The sequence below is a fragment of the Phoca vitulina genome, unplaced genomic scaffold, assembly GCF_004348235.1.
Source record: "Phoca vitulina isolate PV1807 unplaced genomic scaffold, GSC_HSeal_1.0 scaffold78, whole genome shotgun sequence".
NCBI lineage: Eukaryota > Metazoa > Chordata > Mammalia > Carnivora > Phocidae > Phoca > Phoca vitulina.
This window is the reverse complement of record NW_022589781.1, coordinates 1,251,722-1,273,390: the sequence shown is the minus strand read 5'-3', so window position 1 is coordinate 1,273,390 and position 21,669 is coordinate 1,251,722. Positions and strand designations below refer to the sequence as shown.

Here is a 21,669-nt window from a genome sequence, read left to right as displayed (position 1 = left end):
GACTTTATGAATGTGTGTGTTCATCTTATAGGATCTTGTGGATGAGTGGGATCAGAACTTGACTCTCTTCTCTCATACTCTTGAGGAATGGATGAATTGTCAAAGAAATTGGCTTTATCTTGAACCAATCTTTCATTCTGTAGAAATACAAAGGTAAAAAGCCATAAAGAGTTTAAAAAAAAATGCATGGTGGGTGTTTATTGCCTATAATCCCTGAGAAGTCATTTCTTCAATAAACGCTCTAAAATAATCCACCTATGGGCACAGGAGTATAATCTGAATTTGTTTTTCATGGAAGATCGTAAGCATCATCTTTTTTTTTTTTTAAAGTCCTATTTCTCAATTATTGATATAAAGCTATTAAGGACTGGGAAAGGAGTGTCAGGTCATTGTAATCCCTAAACCACAATACTGTGTGTCTGTTTAGTTCTAGAATATTAGTGTGGTTTTGATATGAATAATAAACATGTTTTAAATAGCATTCATACATGAATGGTAGTTTCTTACTTTGGACCATGTGAAAGAATGGAGGTCATAGACAGTTGGTGAAAATTCTACCTTTTCTTTTTATTCATACCATTCAAATTAATTGGTTTCTCTTTAAAGTGACTGGTCTTAATAGTACGTAAGTTCTGACACATGTATTATCTGGACAGAATTTAAAGTGTTGACCATAAATCATACAAGCTAGTATAGAAGCCTTTCTGAAATAAGGTAGGAAGTCACAGAGCGTGTATTTATAAGGTATATTAGAGCAGATGATAGAAGACCTTGAATATCAGGTTAAGTGTTGTGAATTTTATTTTAGGGGCAAAGGGGAGCTATGAGAGGCTCACAAAAGAAAACTGTTTAGATGTGAGTACTGCTTTGCAGGGAACAATATCCATTTTCGTTATACATGTGTATTTCTTGTCATATGAATGCTTTAGTTTCTTCTATCTGTAGTTATTCTAGAGTTCCCAGAGGTGAAACCACATACCTAAGGAATGTACCCTTTGTGATTATAACAACTTACTGCCTTAAACTCGAACTTCAATATTACTCTTTCCTAAAGATTTCTTAATTGATGGAAAGATAAGACCCCTAGTTCAGAATGTCACCAAGTTGTTCTTCACAGGATTTGCGAGAGAAAAGGGGGCTCTTTTTTTTTTTTTTTTTAAAGATTTTATTTATTTGACACAGAAAGAGAGACAGCTAGAGAGGGAATACAAGCAGGGGGAGCAGGAGAGGGAGAAGCAGGCTCCTGGCTGAGCAGGGGGCCCGATGCGGGGCTCGATCCCAGGACCCTGGGATCGTGACCTGAGCCGAAGGCAGACGCTTAACTGCTGAGCCACCCAGGTGCCCCGAAAAGGGGGCTCTTAATGAAGTGTTGCTGGAGTCCTGTACAAGAGTGCTAAAGGAAAGAAGACACGGGTCTGTAATGGACCTGCCTTTGACTAGTGGAGAAGGATGGGGGGCACTCCTACCGGGGGGAGTGTGAAAAAGAGGAAGGGGAAGAGAAGATTCATTAGCAAGGAGAATTGTTCAAAGGGAAAGCTGTCCATTCCCCTCCCACCATACTCACTGTGAGGTCACACCAGAGCCTCCTGTGGGTGTTGGGAGGGTGCCCAACAGAGGGGAGGTTGAAGGCTCCTCCCCAATAGGATTTTTACTGCGTTGAAGAAATTTTTAGGCCCATCGCCCAAAATGGGGACTGGGATAATTGGCGGGGTGGGGGGAGGGGGCTAGTGGAAGAGCTTGACGTGTATTGATTGCCCTGGGGCTTGGGGCGTTAGAAACTAGGCCTCGCCTCTTCTCTGGAGAGCTCTGAAGCATCCTTCAGTAGCAGAGCAGAGAAGTACGAGAACACGCAGTTACGGGGACCACAGGTGCTCACCCACAGGTGGCGGTGCCCTCTAGGGGACGTTGGGCAGTTCTAATGCCAAAAATCGCTTCTCCAAGATCAGTAGCTTCTTCTCAAGAAGCACTCTCCAGATCCCATTTCCTCTAGAATTTCAGTAGCCTTTGTTTTATTACATTTCCTAGGACACAGGTCACTTTTACTTTATGTAGAACTTGTGTATGCCTATCTTACATCTCTCACTAAGTATAATCTTGTTAAATGATGGACGCATGTCTGATTTATCCTGGTATTTCCTACCGTGTACATCACCATACATAATAAACACTATAAACTATCTTCAACTAATGATCAGCAAAAATAAAACAGGTCATAACATTTTAAAAATTGAACAATATTCTGTGGAAAATGCATTTAGATTATAGATTTTAATTATAGTACCTTCAAAAGATAAAATTATCTCTAATTTTCTTTCTAAAGGCAGCTCCCAGCAGAAGCAAAACTCTTCTCTCATGTGATTTCCATGTGGAGAGAAATAATGTTAAAAATACAAAACAAACTGGATGCTTTGCGAATAACCACCTCTGCAGGAGTCCTTGAAATTCTGCAAAATTGCAATACATGTCTTGACTATATAATGAAAGGTCTGGAGGTAAAACTATATAGCAATCCTAAAGTGGAGAATCATTTACTCTTCAAAATGTAATGTAATGCACAACAGAAACTCTTCCAATGCAGATTTTCTTTCCTCTATTTCCAACTCTCACCAACTATAGGGTTAATGAAAATACTATCAAAAAGAAAAAAAAAATTGGATAGATCAATCTAAATGGCCTTAGACAAAATACCACATTTTTTAAGTGCCTAGATTTCCTTATCTTTAAATTGGGAATAATGGTAGTGCCTACCTTGAGGGGCTTTGTGCTAAATGAGATAATGCATTTAAAGCATGAGAGCTGGCACAAAGAAAGTATTCAATGAATTACTTATATTAGCACTACGATTATTATTACATTGACAAAATCAGCAAAAATTGAAATGGAATAGTTTGATTATTTTATTTATTTTATTTTAAATCCAGTATAGTTAACATAAAGTGTTGAATTAGTTTCTGGGATACAATGTAATAATTCAACAATTCTATCATTATTCAGTGCTCATCAAGGTTCGTGTACTCTTCATCCCCTTCACCTGTTTCATCCGCTCCCCCCCCCCCCCCCCCCCCCCCCGGTAACCAGCAGTGTGTTCTCTACAATTAAGAGTCTCTTTCTTGGTTTGTCTTTTTATTTCCTTTGTTCATTTGTTTTGTTTCTTAAATTACACATATGAGTGAAATCATACGGTATTTTCTTTCTCTGCCTGACTGACTTCATTTAACATTACACCCTCTAGATCCACCCATGTTGTTGCAAATGGCAAGATTTCTTTTTTTTTAAAGATTTTATTTATTTATTTGAGAGAGAGAGTGAGAGAGAGCATGAGAGGAGAGAGGGTCAGAGGGAGAAGCAGACTCCCGCTGAGCAGGGAGCCAGATGTGGGACTCCATCCAGGGACTCCGGGATCATGAGCTGAGCCGAAGGCAGTCGCTTAACCGACTGAGCCACCCAGGCGCCCAAGATTTCTTTTCTTTTTTTTTTTTTTTATGACTGAGTAGTATTCCATTGTATATACAGACCACATCTTCTTTATCCATTCATCTGTGGACACTTGGGCTCTTCCATAACTTGGCTATTGTAAATAATGCTGTGATAAACATAAGGGTGCATATATCTTTTTGAATTAGTGTTCTTGTATTTTTTGGGTAAATACCCTATAGTGGAATTACTGGATCATATGGTAGTTCTTTTAATTTTTCAAGGAACCTCCATACTGTTTTCCACAGTGGCTGCACCAGTTTGCATTCCCACTAACAGTACGCGAGGGTTCCTTTTTTCCCCACATCCTCACCAACACCTGTCGTTTCTTGTGTTTTGGATTTTAGCCATTCTGACGGGTGTGAGGTGTGATCTCATTGTGGTTTTGATTTGTCTTTCCCTGATGATGAGTGATGTTAGGCATCTTTCCATGTATCTATTGACCATCTGCATGTCTTCTTTGGAGAAATATCTGTTCATGTCTTCTGTCCATTTTTTAATGGGATTATTTGGGGGTTTTGGTATTGAGATGTATAAATTCTTTATGTGTTTTGGATGTTAACCTTTATCAGATATGTCATTTGCAAATATCTTCTCCCATTCAGTAGGTGGTTGTTTAGTTTTGTCGATGGTTTCCTTTGCTGTGCAGAAGCTTTTTATTTTGATGTAGTCCTGTTGGTTTATTTTTGCTTTTGTTTCCCCTGCCTCAGGAGAAATATCTAAAAAGGAGTTGGTATGGCTGATGTCAGAGACATTACTGCCTGTGCTCTCTTCTAGGATTTTTATGGTTTCAGGTTTTCACATTTAGGTCTTTAATCCATTTTGAGTTTATTTTCGTGTATGGCGTAAGAAAGCGGTTTCATTCTTTTGCATGTTGCTGTCCAGTTTTCCCAAGACCATTTGTTGAAGCAACTGTCTTTTTCCCATTGCATATTCTTGCCTCCTTTGTTGAAAATTAATTGACCATATAATTGTGGGTTTATTTCTGAGCTCGCTATTCTGTTGTATTGATCTGTGTATCTTTTTTTTTTTTTTTAGAGAGACAGAGCATGAGTGGCAAGGATGGGCAGAGGGAGAGAGAGAGACAGAATCCCCAGCAGACTCCACAGAGCATGGGGCCGATGCACAGGGCCTGATCTCACGACCCTGAGATCATGACCTGAGCCAAAATCAAGAGTTGGACACCTAATCGAATGAGCCACCCAGGCGCCCCTCTATGTGTCTGTTTTTGTGTCAGTACCATATTGTTTTGATTACTACTGATTTGTAGTATATCTTGAAATCTCAGATTGTGATGCCTCCAGCTTTGTTCTTCTTCTTCAAGATTGCTTTGGCTTTTTGGGGTCTTCTGCGAATTTAGGATTGATTGTTCTCATTCTGTGAAAAATGCTGTTGGTATTTTGATAGGGATTGCATTAATGTGTAGATTGCTTTGGGTAGTATAAATATTTTAGCAATATTTGTTCTTCCTGTCCATGTGCATGGAATACCTTTCCATTTGTTCATGTCATCTTAAATTTATTTCATCAGTGTTTTATCATTTATAGTCAAAGTACAGGTCTTTCACCTGCTTTGTTAAGTTTATTCCTAGATATTTTATTATTTTGGGTGCTTTTGTAAATGGGACTATTTTCTTAATTTCTCTTACTGCTACTTCATTCTTAGTGTATAGAAATACAATGGATTTCTGTATATTGATTTTATATCATACAACCTTACTGAATTCCTTTATCAGTTCTAGTAGTTTTTTGGTGGAGTCTTTATGATTTTTTATGTATAGTATCATGTCATTCTGCAAACATCCTTACCAATTTGGATATCTTTTATTCCTTTTTTCTTGTCTAATTACTGTGGTTAGGACTTCCAGTACTATATTGAATAAAAGTGGTGAGAGTAGACATCCTTGTCTTGTTTGACCATAGAGGAAAAGGTCTCAGTTTTTCTGTATTTAGGATGGTATTACCTGAGGGTTTTTCATATATGGCCTTTATTATGTTGAGGTATGTTCCCTCTAAACCTACTTTGTTGAGAGTCTTTATCATGAATGGATGTTGTACTTTGTCAAATGATTTTTTGTGTGTTTATTGATATGACCATATGTTTTTTATCCTTTCTCTTGTTGAGGTGATGAATCATGTTGAATGATTTGCAAATATTGAACCACCATTGCATCCTGGGAATAAATCCCACTTGATCATGGTGAATGATTTTTTTTAGTGTATTGTTGGATTCAGTTTGCTAATACTTTGTTGAGGATTTTTGCATATATGTTCACCAGAGATATTGACCTACAGTTCTCTTCTTTTGTAGTATCTTTCTGTGGTTTTGTTATCAGGGTAATGCTGTCTCATACTATGAATTTAGAAGCTTTCTTTCCTCTTCAATTTTTTTGAATAGCTTGAAGAATAGGTATTAACTCTTCTTTAAATGTTTGGTAGAATTCGCCTGTGAAGCCGTCTGGTCCTGGACTTTTGGTTTTTGGGAGGTTTTTGATTACTGATTCAATTTCATTGCTGATAGTCTGATCAAAGTTTCTATTTCTCCCTGATTTAGTTTTGGGAGGTTATAAGTTTCGAGGAATTTATGCATTTCTCCTAGGTTGTCCAATTTGTTAGCATATAATTTTTCATAATATTCTCTTATAATCCTTTGTATTTCTGTGATGTTAGTTGTATTTCTCCTCTTTCATTTCTTATTTTGTTTATTTGAGCCCTCTTTTTTTTTTTTTTTAGATGACTCTGGCCAAAAGTTTATCAATTTTGTTGATCTTTTCAAAGAACCGTCTCCTGGTTTCATTGATCTGTACTATTGTTTTTTTAGTTTCTATTTTGTTTATTTCTGCTCTGATCTTTATTATTTCCTTCCTTCTACTAGTTTTGAGTTTTGTTTGTTCTTCTTTTTCTAGTTCCTTTAGTTGTAAAGTTAAGTTGTTTGAGATTTTTCTTCTTTGTTGAGGTAGACCTGTATTGCTATAAACTTCCCCTTAGAACCATTTCTGCTGCATCCCAAAGATTTTGGACCATTGTGTTTTCATTTTCATTATAATGAGTACTAGGTATTACATAAGACTGATGAATCACTGACCTCTACCTCTGAAACCAGTAATACATTATATGTTAATTGAATTTAAATAAAAATAAATAAATTTAAAAAACAAAAAAACCCACAAAGAGTCCCCTTTAACATTTCTTGTAGGGTTGATTTTGTGGTTGTGAACTCCTTTAACTTTCATTTGTCTGAGAAACTCTTTATCTCTCCCTCTGTTCTGAGTGAGAGCCTTGCTGGATAGAATATTCTTGGTTGCAGGTTTTTCCTTTTAGCACTTTGAATTGATCATGCCTCTCTCTTCTGGCCTGCATAGTTTCTGCTGCATAATCAGCTGATAGCCTTATGGGGTTTCCATTGCATGCAACTGTTTTCCTTTCTCTTGCTGCATCTAAAATTCTCTTGATCACTTCTTTTTGACATTTTAATTACGTGTCTTGGTGCAGACCTCCTTGGGTTGATTTTTTTTTTTTGGGGGGGTGCTCTCTGTACCTCCTGGATCTGGATTTCTGTTTCCTTCCCCAGATTCAGGAAGTTTTCAGCTATTATTTCTTCAAATAAATGTTCTGCCCCCTTTTCTCTCTGTTCTTCTTCTGGAATCACTATCATGTGACTGTTATTACGCTTGATGGTGTCCCTGAGTTCTCAACCTGTTCTCGTTTTTTATTACTCTTTTTTCTTTGTCTTGTCCAGCTTGATGGCTTTTGATTACATGTCTTCCAGGTCACTGATCTGTTCTTCTTCCTCTAATCTATTTATACCCTCTGGTGTGTTTTTAATTTCAGTTATTGAGTTCTTCATTCTGATGGTTCTTTTTTATGTTTTCTATCTTTGTTGAGGGTCTCACTGAGGTCTCCACTCTTTTCTCAATTCTAGCGAGCATCTTTATGAGCGTTACTTTAAATTCGCTATCAGACATATTACTTATCTCCGTTTCGCTTAGGTCTCCTACTCTGATTTTGTCTTGTTCTTTGATTTGGGACATATTCCTCTGTCTCCTCGTTCTGTCTCTTGCGTTGTCTGTTTCTCTGTGTTAGGAAAGTCAACTCTGTCTCCTGCACTTGAAAGTAGTGGCTTTATGAAGAGGTCCTGCAGTGCAATGTCTGTTCCCCAGAACCTGGTGCTTCAGGGGGTGTCTCCTATGTGTGTTGCCCCAGGGGTGTCCTCCCGTTGTGGCTGGGATGTGTTTGCCTTCAGTCCTGTTGTCTGCGATGGCTCCCTGCCTGTTGTGGGCAGAGTCTGGTGCCTGTGGTATTAGTGGGCTGCTCCGGGGCTGCCTTGGGCTGGAGTTGAGTCAGACCAGGCGTTTGCCAGAGATGCAGTAGCACCAAACTGCAGGCCCTGTCCCTGTGTCGTCCCCGGAGAAGCTTCTATTCGTGGGTGGGGCCTGCAGTCAGACCAGCTGCCTGCCCTCAGCCCACTGCTGGGGTCACAGTCAGACAGGTGTGTGCTTATCTTCCCCTCTCCCTGGGGCAGGACTCACTTTGAGTGGTGCTGAGCCTTGTCTGGGCCACGCACACACTGCCAGGCTTGTGGCACTGCTTTGACGGGCTCCTGCTGAGGGCATGTTGGAACTGGCAGGTCTGCAGAAGAGCGGGGGGTGCGGGGTACATAGTCTTAGCAGTGTCTGCAAGGTCTGCCGTGGAGGGGACCTGCGGTGGAGGACTGGCGGGAAGGGGCGTGTGTGAAGAGGAGTGTGGGGGGGCAGAGCTCACTGTTAGCATCCTTGGTGGGGAGCGATCCAGCTGTGCTGTTCCCACAGGTGTCTGTGGGCTGGGGGAGGGAAATGGTGCCTGCCGGCTCCTTTGTCCCTGGAGGGGTCTCCTGAGGATCTCTGTCCCTCCAGCACAGGCTCTGTGATGAGTAAACAAATTTCCCTCCCACAGGACTCACTTTTGGAGTGGTGCTGACCCTTGTCTGGGCCGCGCACACACTACCAGGCTTGTGGCACCGCTTTGACGGGCTCCTGCTGAGGGCCCATTTGGGGTGGGGGGAGTGGATCTGCAACATGCATGTGGGCAGGGGTGCAGGTCTGCTGTGTGAAGGGACCTGGAGCCGAGGTCTGGCTGGAGGGGGCGTGTCCACGCCAGAATGAGGGGGTTGCTGTTAGTAAGTTAGTTCCAGCCAGTGTCAGAGTATCTATGCTAGGGGAGGGAAATGGAACCTGCCAGCTCCTTTGTTTCTGGAGAAGTCTCCCACTGATCTCTGTCACTCCAACACAGGTTCTGAGATGAGTAAATGACGCTTTCCTGTGCGCCCCAGGTGTTTTTCAAACTGCAGCTTCTATGCTGTATCTCTGTGGGGCTCTTTGTCATGCAGTCTCTTTAACGGTGGGGACTCCCTTTCCTCTCTTCCTCCCAGCTCTCCCAGAGCTGAACCACTGATGTTTAAAATTCCAGGTTTTAAGTCCTGCTGGTTGTAAGAACTCACAAAATCTGACCCATCTCATTTTCAAAGCCAAATGTTAGGAGGATTCATCTGCCCCATGCTGGCTCCCTGTGAGAGGGTCTGTTTCTCCCCCTCCCCACCCCCACCCATGCTCGTGGGTGTCTCTCTTCTACCAACAGACCCACAGGTCCATTTAGCTCCCCACCACCTCTCTGCCCTTCCTCTCTTCTTCAGTGCGGCCTCTTTTCTACGTTTAGTTGTGGGGTTTGTTCTGGCAGTCTTCAGGTCATTTTCAGAGTTATTTATGCTGATGTGGGTGTTATCTAGGTTTACCTGGGCGACAAAGTGAGCTCAGGTCCTCCTACTCCACCATTTCCCCAGAAGTCCTCGTTTGATGATTTTATAAATTATTGATTCCATATATTTAAACATTGCCAAAACGCTTGTCAGCTAGACATACATATTTTAAAATACCGGGTTTTAATATCTGAGATTCGTGGTGAATATATTCACTTCACTTCATAAACCAAGATCTCTTTCTGGGTTTTTATATCTTTTCCTTGTTGAACACAAGTCACAGTGGTTGTGATGACCCCTCCAGAATACCCACATATGGTAGTTACAGCCTATAGAAAGTTCTCTGCCCAGGAAGACCCTCTGCTATATGAATCCATGATCTGGTTAATAATAGCAAGTTTACTGAGTAAAGATTGAGATAAGCCCTCTAATTATTTCTAGCGTTTCTTTGGACTATTACTAAGCATCATTACCAACCAGTAATTTTCCATTTATTCACGTATTGAGCACCTGCTTTATACCAGGTGCTGCTGCTACATGCTGGGACTCCCAAGATAATTCCCTACTGTTACAGAACTCAAGATCCATTATAGGAACCAAAGTAGAGAGATACTAGCATGTGATGGATGCTGTGATAGTTTGGGTGGTATGGTCACATGAAAGAAGAGAGATCAACCCAGCCTGGGAGAAGTGATCCTTCAGCTGGGTTTTGGAAGAATGTGTGAGTTAGGCAGGTAAAAGGGTCACTGTGTGTGGGTGGCTGGGTGGGAAGAGCATCCTAGGCAAGGGGGAAGTTCAGATCTGCAACCATGAACAAGTGTGGCATGTTCCAGAGACATAAACAAGATGGTACAAATGGAACCTAGTTTGCAAATGGCTAAGTGATGAGATTCCCCAGGGAGGCAGGGCCAGATGATGAAGGGCCTTGAATATCATAATGAAGGATTTTGAGCAGGGGAGTGAAATGATTCGATTTAGAAATGTCTCCCTAGAAAGAGCATAGAGTTATGTGTAGAAGGGGGGTGGTCAGTGAGAATAGATGAAAAGAACCCCGTTACAAGACTAGAAATCCTGGGAGACTAAGGTAAGACAGTGGTAGGGGTTAAGGAAGGTGGAGCCAGGAGCTTCAGATGGGCACAAGGAGGAGAGAGGAAAGAGGTCCAGGCTTGTGCCGAGATCTCTGGCTTGGACACCCAAGTGTAAGGGGATCCCAGTGCAGAGAGAGGAAGTAGGAGGGAGAGGCTTGTGTAGAATTATATAAGTACGTTTTGGACATGTTGAAAATCTAAGACTTATGGGACAGCCAAATGAACATCTGCAATCAGCAGTTGGGTATACAGATCTGGGGCAGGGAGAAGTGACAGGAGCCACAGAGCCCGCAGGACAGGCGGAGAGATGGGGTGTGCGCCATGTCAGCATTCAAGTGTGGGGACCACGAGGGATCCTGAAAGCAAATGGTAAGAAGTGGCCGAGGGATGAAGAAAAACAGGAGAGTGACTTCCCAGGCAGAATGAGGGACAGAGCCAACCGTCAGATGCAGCAGCGGGGCCGCACGGCAGGGCCCGGGGATGGCTGAGAGATGAGTCAGCAAAGATCCCGAGTTGATAGATGATCTTTTCTTTTCTTTTTTTTATTTATTTTTTACTATGTTATGTTAATCACCATACATTACATCATTAGTTTTTGATGTAGTGTTCCATGATTCATTGTTTGCATATAACACCCAGTGCTCCATGCAGAACGTGCCCTCTTTAATACCCATCACCAGGCTAACCCATCCCCCCAGCCCCCTCCCCTCTAGAACCCTCAGTTTGTTTTTCAGAGTCCATAGTCTCTCATGGTTCATCTCCCCTCTGATTTCCCCTCCTTCATTTTTCCCTTCCTACTATCTTCTTCTTTTTCTTTTAACATGTAATGTATTATTTGTTTCAGAGGTACAGGTCTGTGATTCAGCAGTCTTGCCAATTCACAGCTCTCACCATAGCACATACCCTCCCCAGTGTCCATCACCCAGCCACCCCATCACTCCCACCCCCCACCACTCCAGCAACCCTCAGTTTGTTTCCTGAGATTAAGAATTCCTCATATCAGTGAGGTCATATGATACATATCTTTCTCTGATTGACTTATTTCGCTCAGCATAACACCCTCCAGTTCCATCCATGTTGTTGCAAATGGCAAGATCCCATTCCTTTTGATGGCTGCATAATATTCCATTGTATATATATACCACATCTTCTTTATCCATTCATCTGTCGATAGACATCTTGGCTCTTTCCATAGTTTGGCGATTGTGGACATTGCTGCTATAAACATCGGGGTGCATGTACCCCTTTGGATCCCTACATTTGTATCTTTGGGGTAAATACACAGTAGTGCAATTGCTGGATCGTATGGTAACTCTATTTTCCTCACTTTTTGAGGAACCTCTATACTGTTTTCCAGAGTGGCTGCACCAGCTTGCATTCCCACCAACAGTGTAGGAGGGTTCCCCTTTCTCTGCATCCCCGTCAACATCTGTCGTTTCCTGACTTGTTAATTTTAGCCATTCTCACGGATGTGAGGTGGTATCTCATTGAGGTTTTGATTTGGATTTCCCTGATGCCGAGCGATGTTGAGCACTTTTTCATGTGTCTGTTGGCCATTTGGATGTCTTCATTAGAAAAATGTCTGTTCATGAATAGACGATCTTTTCAAGCACTGTGACCGTGGAGGGGAGGTGGGCAAGTAGACAGTAGCTAGAGAAAAACAAAGTGCGAGAGGGGGCTGCTTACGAATATTTTTAATGAGAGAGAGGTAAAAGGGAGCCTGTTGCAAAGGAGAGCTTGCAAGTGTAGGAGAGTGATCAGTGACACAGGATGGCTTGTCTGGGATGTGGAAATGGGCGTTTCCTCCTCTGGAGAAGGGGGAGTGGAGTGAAGACAGGTGTGAGTGCAGCTAAGCGGTGGGCAGGGCTGGGGCTGGAGGGGCTGTGTACGCAGCAGCAGGGACATGAGGTGACAACTTATTACCTGAGGACTGGCAACAAGCAGAAAGGTGGGGGCATGGGAAGTCAGTGCTGGTGGTCCGACGTACAGCGGGGTGTCTGTGTGCGTGTGTGTTCACGGGTGGGGTTTTTTGGGTTTTACTTTCATTTGTTTTAGTTGTCTTTATTAAAAATTAATTTAGCAATTTAAGAATCAATTAAGCATGGGCTCTTAGTTTTACTCCTGCTACTATGTATACTGCAATTTAAATATCATGCTTTTTGTGTGCAAATGTAGGCCCAAATGAGGCTGTGATCCTATCATGATTAAACATACATTATGAACTGCAGTTTCTTTTGGTTCTGGACAGGATTACCTTGAAATTAAAAGAATGATTTTCCCAAGATTTTACTTTCTTAGCAACGCTGAACTCCTTGATATTCTAGCTGATAGCGGAACTCCTGAGTCCGTACAGGTAATATTATTATTCTCTGCTCAGTGACATTATTTCCCAACCAGGTCAGAATTTTATAGTGTTATTGACACTTGTTTCTGGTCCACAGCCTCATCTTGTGAAGTGTTTTGAAAATATAAAACAATTACTGATATGGAAACAAGAAATTGGACCTCCTGCTGTGATAATGCTCATATCTGCTGAGGGGGAGACTCTTCTGTTGCCCAAGTAGGACCTATGTGTTATGAATTAAGCATTCAGACTCTATAAAACTTCACTATTTAAAACCTCTGTTTGGAAATTTCTGATATTTCGTAGAAGTTTGCTAAGCAAACTGTCTCTTCAAAGATACGTACTTAATGCAGATTTTTACTTTTCCATGTGTATATTCATTGGTATTATCCTGAATGCCAAAACGGGGTTTTATTATAGGCACTTAGGAAGGAACTTTACTATTTATTTGGTGTTGTTAATGCTGCCCCCGGCCCCCGATCCCCGGCCCGGCTGGCTGTGAACAGCTCCAGGCCGGTGTCAACAACTGGGTCCTGCCACCACACTGGTCCAGTTTGCCCACCAGCCTGTGGCATGTGGCTCCTGATGGGAGTTGATGAAAACATGCTGCGTCCAAGTGTTCCCACCCACCAGAGTCCCTAACCCAACCCTGACCTCAGCTGGCTGTTTAAAGAGCTTTGTGATATAACTTACCTACTTCGTCAGTTCACGTTTTACCAGAACCTCTTAATTTTGTAAATCCATGGTTTCGATGTCAGAATTCCCTAAAGTTAGGTGATATTTTGTCTGTGTAGCTTTCAAAATTGAGATCTAGAAAAAACAAAATTAGAGAATTATGGTCCTTTGGCCTGTGAATGGTGTAAGTGTAGAGAAGTTAGTCTACAGCCTTATCAAAGGAGTAAAACATGGATAAAAAGTGTTTGCAAATTATTTTTGAAAAAATTGTAGGAAAATTCGTGTAAGAAGTGCTGTGGAACAGTGGCTGGTGAATGTAGAGAAGAGCATGTTTGATGTGCTGAAAAAGTGAGTACAATTTTTAACCCTAAGATTACATTGTATGTATTTAAGCTTGGTTAATTATCTGCTAATCCAAGTGGGAAGTATCTGCAGAAATGTATGGAGTAAAGTTTCATGAAATGGGTTTTGATAGAACATGACAGCACATGGCTGAAGGGAAAATAAGCATTTTTTTACAGTGTGAATATTTCAGTTGGAAAGCATGATCAGGGAGTGCATTCGGGCGGGTTCTGTGTGCTTGGGACTCATGCTTATCTGCAAACTGGCCAGGAGCTGGACTCGTGGCGGCACGTTGCTGCCTGCTTTCTGAGACCCCATGCGCAGCAGGCTCGGTTTGCAGCCCACCCCACTTCTGCTTCCTCGCAGTGCTTGCTTGGTTCAGGCCTTGTAATGTTCTCCTTTGTAACTTCCAGTCCGTTTAGAGTGAAGAAAGAGCCTCAGAGCGTGAACTTTTCAACGAATTTCCTAGAGCCGTCTTGTGCATTTCTAATTATTTGTGGTTGGTTATAGAAAGGCTATTTATTGGTCTTGGGGTTTTAATATCTATATTTATGAATATGATCCTGAATGCCAACACAAGACTTCTAGAGCAGAGCAGATTATTACTTACTTCCATAAATAACCAGGATGACTTTCCTTGGCTCCATTTCTTCCCTGGGGTGACGTGATGAGAGCCAGATGTCTACGTGTGAGGGCAAGGAACCCTGAAAAATGCATCTGGACACTTGAGGGACAAACCGATTTTCACTTGTTGCACTGGGACTTTTGTCAGACAATCTGATCATTTACTGTTAATGATAGTTCTTTCTCTTTTTTTACAGTCCTTTTAGAAATGTCTCTTCCTCTTCCTGTTATTTAGGATGATAAATTTTGTGCAGTGTTGAAAAGTACAGATGACAGTGAGCATCCTTCTTTGGTTCCTAATTTTACTGGGAACATTTCTAACGTTTCATCGTTTGTTATGATGCTTGGATTTCTGGAATATACCCCTCATCAAAGTAAAGAGTTTTATTCTATTCCTTGTGTGTAAAGTTTTTAATAATTAAAGGATGTCTCATTTGTTCAAAGTTTTTTTAATGAATCTGTCAAGAAACCCAAATACTCTTTTGCCTTTAATTTGTGGTTGTCATGAATTTCCTTATGTTGAACTTCCCTTGATTTTCCTGTTCATTTTTTGGTCCACTTACTTTATTTTCTAGAAAACTGTATTAAACATTTCCTCCTTTTCTGTGGGTTTGTCCTTACCCTTTTTTTTTTAATTTCTAGCATTTATTTCTAATAAATAACTGTGTCACCAGCCCTGTTGGCTCCCTTGACCTTGCCCCCATGTCTGCAAAGAGTCCTTTCATTGAACTCTCGAGGTACCCTTTGCATGCATGTGCCCTCCTGCTTCACTGCTCCCCATCCCGTTGTATGTCTTCCAATCACCAGGCTTTTGGTCTGGGGGGTTTCACTTACTGTTGTTATATTGAGTTTCTTCATGTCTTTTGGGGCAGCCATGCCAAAGTCATAAGCAGTTCCTTTTATCTAGTGAATACTCTTTAAATGTTAATGTACAAAGTGAAACATATTTTTATCAAAGCCTACAGTAAATATCTCTGATTTGTCTGCAGTGAGCATGGATCACTTCATAATACCCTTCCATCACCGCCTCCTTGTTGTAATCATGCAGGATTTTATTCCAAATGGCGCTAGTTCTCAGTTTATGGATCAGTAATTATCTAGTCTTAGTAAGGTTCTTGGTTTGTTTTGTTTTTGTTCATTACCGATTCATAGGTCTCACATTTTAGACTTTGTTTTCCTTGTGCCATATATATTTCCAAGTAATTTTTTCCGGAAAACATCTGTGAGTGGCAAATATTTTTATTTTTCCCTCTTGCAGGCTAGTTGAACGGAATTAATTTTAAGTTCAAATCCAATTTGTTGAATGCTAGCTCCCCAAAATGTGACCCAAACAACGTGTTGATAAGACAGAGCTGAGTGTGTGGGGTAAAGGAGAAGCCCTACTGAGACCCCCCCAGAGCGCCCAGGCGAGGAAGGGTTAAACTGGGATGTGTGTCCTGTTGCAGTCTGGTTTCAGGCAGGCCTTGCAGTGTGGGGCTTGATTACAGCTGGGTAGAGATCAGGGGACAGCCGTTTGGGATTGGAGGACACAGAGCAGGGGCTGCCCTTTGACGCTGGGTTTTGGAAAAAGCATCATTTTTGTTTTCACACATGACAGAATGGTGAGGTATTATCTTCATCACGCATTCAATTTGGCAAAACAGTGTCTTCTACCTGGAACCTTTTCTGAGCTTTTGAGTACATACTTGCACTATTCCCTTTGGGGAAATGATTTCTCTTTCATCAAATATTGCAGGGCCTGGCGGTGTTTGATCTCACCAGAGCATGTTCGCACGGCACACGCCCTGCTGGTGGAGCGATTGTCAGATGCCAGAGATGCCCCTGATCTCCAAGAGCTTCAGCCGGTGTTAGAACCGGTAAAGGAGCGGTCTGTGGCTGCGTGAGCTTTGTTAACACTGCTTCCCCAGGTTCCTGCTTCTGTTGGTTGTCCGTTCACAGTCAGACCAGCGAGCCCCTCTCCCTCTCCCAGTGGCTGCTCCTGGGAATCACAGCGGCCCCCTGTGCGCACGGCTGCGGGTCGCAGGACGGATGCGCAGCCCCAGGCTGGGAGTGGCACACCTTCCAGTGCATGGATGTTCCTTTCCATTTCTCCTGGACGCTGCAAACTGCCTTTGTCACTTCCCTGGCGCACGGGTTCCAGCGCTGTTTCAGATACACCAGCCATGTCTTATGGGAAAATGCCGGGGTCGACAAACTTTGGTTCCTTTCTTCCCCTCTCTCCACTTCCTCTCTTCCTCCCTGTGCTTCCCACCGTGTTTTAGGATGTGTGGTGTGATTGCAGGCCCTACTCTGCTTCTCTCTCCAGCCTCATTGGCCCTCGGAGATTTCCATTCACAGTGGCCACCGGCCGCTGAGTAGGGGGCGGGGGGTGTGGGGACAGGCAGAGGCCACTGCAGTCCCTACTTAGAAAGCTCTCTCCTCATCATCCTGAAGAGCCAATCCCACCTCCCTCTTGGGTGTGTCAAACTTGGCAAGAGTGTTCTTTGGTGGCTCTGCTCTTCTTTCTATCATTCAATCCAACTCTTCAAGTTGTGGATGCCCTGGAGCACACTTTCTTGTGTTCCAGGGTTTTCTATGTGTGTGCATGTACATATGTGTGTATGTAGAATATATATGACATAGGTATTATTATATAGTATTCATATATTATCTGTCATTTGAAGGGATATGGTTCACGATGAAGACAGGATTATTAGGTCAAAAATCTTGATCCACTCTCTCCCAAGAGACTATAAAAAATCAGAATAAATATTTCCAAAACCCTGGAGGAAATAAAATATGTGTGCTGTGTGTGTGTGTGTATTTATATAAATATAAACACAGGGAAAGTGTCAAAATAGAAGTAAGATCTTAATTAAAAGAAGATTTTGTCAAAAGAGAAATGGAGGGGCGGAGCAAGATGGCGGAGGAGTAGGAGACCTGGATTTCGTCTCCTCTCAGGAATTCAGCTGGATAGGGATCAAACCATTCTGAACACCTACAAACTCAACAGGAGATCAAAGAAAAGAAGAGCAACAACTCTCTGAACAGAAAAGCGACCACTTTCTGGAAGGTAGGACGTGCGGAGAAGTGAATCCGAGGCGATATTCGGGAGGATAGACGGCGGGGGAGGGGCCTCCGACGGCCGCTTCTGGCAAGTGATAGAGCCACGGAGCACAAAATCGGAACTTTTAGAAGTCTGCTCCGCTGAGGGACGTCACTCTGGTGGCGAAGTGGGGGGTGGAACCCTCGCGGGACAGTGTGGTCTCAGGACCCTCGGGGTCACAGAAAGACCGGGGGTGCCTGAGTGCGGCAGAGCTCCCAGGTATCGCAGCGGGGAAGCCGGCTGCAGAGACGGAGCCCAGGCGCGGGCTCTCAGCTCGGGGTTGCTATAAACCGTGATCCGCGGCACAGTCGGGCCACTGCTCCTCCAGCAGGGACCCAACAAGCGGCAGATCCGGGGAGACTCACCTTCTTCCCCCGGGAGGAGAGGTGCGGGAGCGCACCGCAGGGATCTGCTGGGTTTGGAGACTCCACCCGGGGTCGGGTGCCAGATAGAAAGGCGCGGTCACAGGCCGGGTGAGCGCGGAGTGCGGCCGGAGACCGGGGAGACGGGAGTGACTGACGGCTTTTCTCTGGGGGCTCGCTGAGGAGCGGGACCCTGAGTTCTCGGCTCCATCGGGGCAGAGACTGGGAGGCCGCCATTTTCACTCTCCGCCTCCAAAGCTGTACGGAAAGCTTGCAGGGAACAAAAGCTCCGGAGAGCAAACCCGAGCAGATTACTTAGCCCGGACCGGCAAGGGCGGGGCAATTTTGCCTCCGGCAAAGACATTTGGGAACCACGGCAACAGGCCCCTCCCCCAGAAGATCAGCAAGAACAGCCAGCCAAGACCAAGTTTACCGATCAATGAGAACGGCAGAACTCCAGCGCTAGGGGAACACTGCACATAGAATTCATGGCTTTTTTACCATGATTCTTTAGTCTTTCAAAGTTAATTATTTTTTTTAACTGTCTTTTTTTCTTTTTTCCTTTTTTCTTTTTTTTTGAATTTTTCTTTTTCCCTTTTTCAACCAACATCTTATCAATCCCTTTTTTAAAAAAAAACATTTTTATTTTTCATTTTTAAAGTCATATTCTATCCCTTCATAGTAGTTACCCGTATTTTTGGCATATATATATAAGTTGTTCTCTCTTTAAAATCTTGAGATAGTTTCTTCTAACAGATCAAAATATACTCTAAATCTCTAGTGTATGGTTTTTTTCTACTGCCCTGCCTGATCACATTCTCTCCCTTTTTTCTTTCTTTTTTTTTTTTTAATCCTCTTCTTTCTTTTTTCAAACAACTTATGAAATCCTTTTTTAAAATTTTTTATAATTTCCATCTTTACAGTCATATTCCATCCCTTCATCATATCAACCCTTATTTTTGTACATATATAAGTTTTTCTTTCTTTAAAATTTTGGGAGGGACTTTCTTTTAACAGACCAAAATACACCCAAAATCTAGTGTGTGGCACTGATCTATAATCCAGCCTGATCATATTTGATCACATTCTGTTTTTGTTTTGTTTTGTTTTGTTCTGCTTTTGTTTGTTTTTATCTTTATCTTTTTCTTTTTTCTTTTTTTCTTTCCTTTTCTTTTTTCTCTCATTCCCTTTCTTTTCCCACTGCTTCAGGTCTTTTCTGATTTGTTTAGAGTATATTTTCTGGGGACGTTGTTACCCTGCTAGCATTTTGTTCTCTCATTAATCTATTCTCCTCTGCACAAAATGACAAGACGGAAAAAATCACCTCAACAAAAAGAACAAGAGGTAGTACCAACTGCCAGGGACCTACTCAATACGGACATTAGTACGATCTCAGATCTAGAGTTCAGAATCATCACTTTAAAGATACTAGCTGGGCTTGAAAAAAACATGGAAGTTATTAGAGAAACCCTTTCTGGAGAAGTAAAAGAACTAAAATCGAACCAAGTAGAAATCAAAAAGGCTATTAATGAGGTGCAATCAAATATGGGGGCGCTAACTGCTAGGATAAATGAGGCAGAAGAAAGAATCAGTGAGATAGAAGACCAAATGATGGAAAATAAAGAAGCTGAGAAAAAGAGAGATAAACAACTACTGGATCACGAGGGCAGAATTCGAGAGATAAACGATACCATAAGACGAAACAACATTAGAATAATTGGGATCCCAGAAGAAGAAGAAAGAGAGAGAGGTGCAGAAGGTATAATGGAGCAAATTATAGCAGAGAACTTCCCTAATTTGGGGAAGGAAACAGGCATCAAAATCCAGGAAGCACAGAGAACCCCTCTCAATATCAATAAAAATAGGTCAACACCCCGACATCTAATAGTAAAACTTACGAGTCTCAGAGACAAAGAGAAAATCCTGAAAGCAGCTCGGGAGAAGAGATCTGTAACGTACAATGGTAGAAACATTAGATTGGCAACAGACTTATCCACAGAGACCTGGCAGGCCAGAAAGGACTGGCAGGACATATTCAGAGCACTAAATGAGAAAAATATGCAGCCAAGAATACTATATCCAGCTAGGCTGTCATTGAAAATTGAAGGAGAGATAAAAAGCTTCCAGGACAAACAAACACTAAAGGAATTTGCAAACACGAAACCAGCCCTACAAGAAATATTGAAAGGGGTCCTCTAAGCAAAGAGAGAGCCTAAAAGCAACATAGACCAGAAAGGAACACAAACAATATACAGTAATAGTCACTTTACAGGCAATACAATGGCACTGAACTCCTATCTTTCAATAGTTACCCTGAATGTAAATGGGCTAAATGCCCCAATCAAAAGACACAGGCTATCAGATTGGATTAAAAAACAAGACCCATCGATATGCTGTCTGCAAGAGACTCATTTTAGACCCAAAGACACCCCCAGATTGAAAGTGAGGGGGTGGAAAACCATTTACCATGCTAATGGACACCAAAAGAAAGCTGGGGTGGCAATCCTTATATCAGACAAATTAGATTTTAAACCAAAGACTGTAATAAGAGATGAGGAAGGACACTCTATCCTACTTAAAGGGTCTATCCAACAAGAAGATCTAACAATTGTAAATATCTATGCCCCTAACATGGGAGCAGCCAATTATATAAGGCAATTAATAACAAAGCAAAGAAACACATCGACAACAATACAATAATAGTGGGGGACTTTAACACCCCCCTCACTGAAATGGACAGATCGTCTAAGCAAAAGATCAACAAGGAAATAGACTTTAAATGACACACTGGACCAAATGGACTTCACAGACATATTCAGAACATTCCATCCCAAAGCAACGGAATACACATTCTTCTCTAGTGCCCATGGAACATTCTCCAGAATAGATCACATCCTAGGTCATAAATCAGGTCTCAACCGGTACCAGAAGATTGGGATCATCCCCTGCATATTTTCAGACCACAATGCTTTGAAACTAGAACTCAATCACAAGAGGAAAGTCGGAAAGAACTCAAATACATGGAGGCTAAAGAGCATCCTACTGAAGAATGAATGGGTCAACCAGGAAATTAAAGAAGAATTAAAAAAATTCATGGAAACCAATGAAAATGAAAACACAACTATTCAAAATCTTTGGGATACAGCAAAGGCAGTCCTAAGAGGAAAGTATATAGCAATACAAGCCTTTCTCAAGAAACAAGAAAGGTCTCAAGTACACAACCTAACCCTACACCTAAAGGAGCTGGAGAAAGAACAGCAAATAAAGCCTAAACCCAGCAGGAGAAGAGAAATAATAAAGATCAGAGCAGAAATCAATGAAATAGAAACCAAAAGAACAGTAGAACAGATCAACGAAACTAGGAGCTGGTTCTTTGAAAGAATTAACAAGATTGATAAGCCCCTGGCCAGACTTATCAAAAAGAAAAGGGAAATGACCCAAATCAACAAAATCATGAATGAAAGAGGAGAAATCACAACCAACACCAAAGAAATACAAACAATTATAAGAACATATTATGAGCAACTCTATGCCAACAAATTAGATAACCTGGAAGTAATGGATGCATTCCTAGAGATGTATCAACTACCAAAACTGAACCAGGAAGAAATAGAAAACCTGAACAGACCTATAACCACTAAGGAAATTGAAGCAGTCATCAAAAATCTCCCAAAACACAAAAGCCCAGGGCCAGATGGCTTCCCAGGGGAATTCTACCAAACATTTCAAGAAGAATTAATACCTATCCTTCTGAAACTGTTCCAAAAAATAGAAATGGAAGGAAAACTTCCAAACTCATTTTATGAGGCCACCATTACCTTGATCCCAAAACCAGACAAAGACCCCATCAAAAAGGAGAATTACAGACCAATATCCCTGATGAACATGGATGCAAAAATTCTCACCAAAATACTAGCCAATAGGATCCAACAGTACATTAAAAGG

At 42.0% G+C, this 21,669-nt stretch overlaps 1 protein-coding gene across 1 annotated transcript in view; it reads left to right on the top strand.

Moving 5' to 3' along the window:
• DNAH14 (dynein axonemal heavy chain 14) overlaps window positions 1–21,669 on the top strand; it is a 354,473-nt gene that overhangs the window by 123,779 nt on the left and 209,025 nt on the right. Inside the window, exons 22-26 of the mRNA XM_032393957.1 lie at window positions 32–153; window positions 2,321–2,492; window positions 12,541–12,645; window positions 12,734–12,852; window positions 13,585–13,659. Of these exons, the coding sequence (XP_032249848.1) occupies window positions 32–153; window positions 2,321–2,492; window positions 12,541–12,645; window positions 12,734–12,852; window positions 13,585–13,659 (593 nt within the window). The remainder of the gene's footprint in view (window positions 1–31; window positions 154–2,320; window positions 2,493–12,540; window positions 12,646–12,733; window positions 12,853–13,584; window positions 13,660–21,669) is intronic.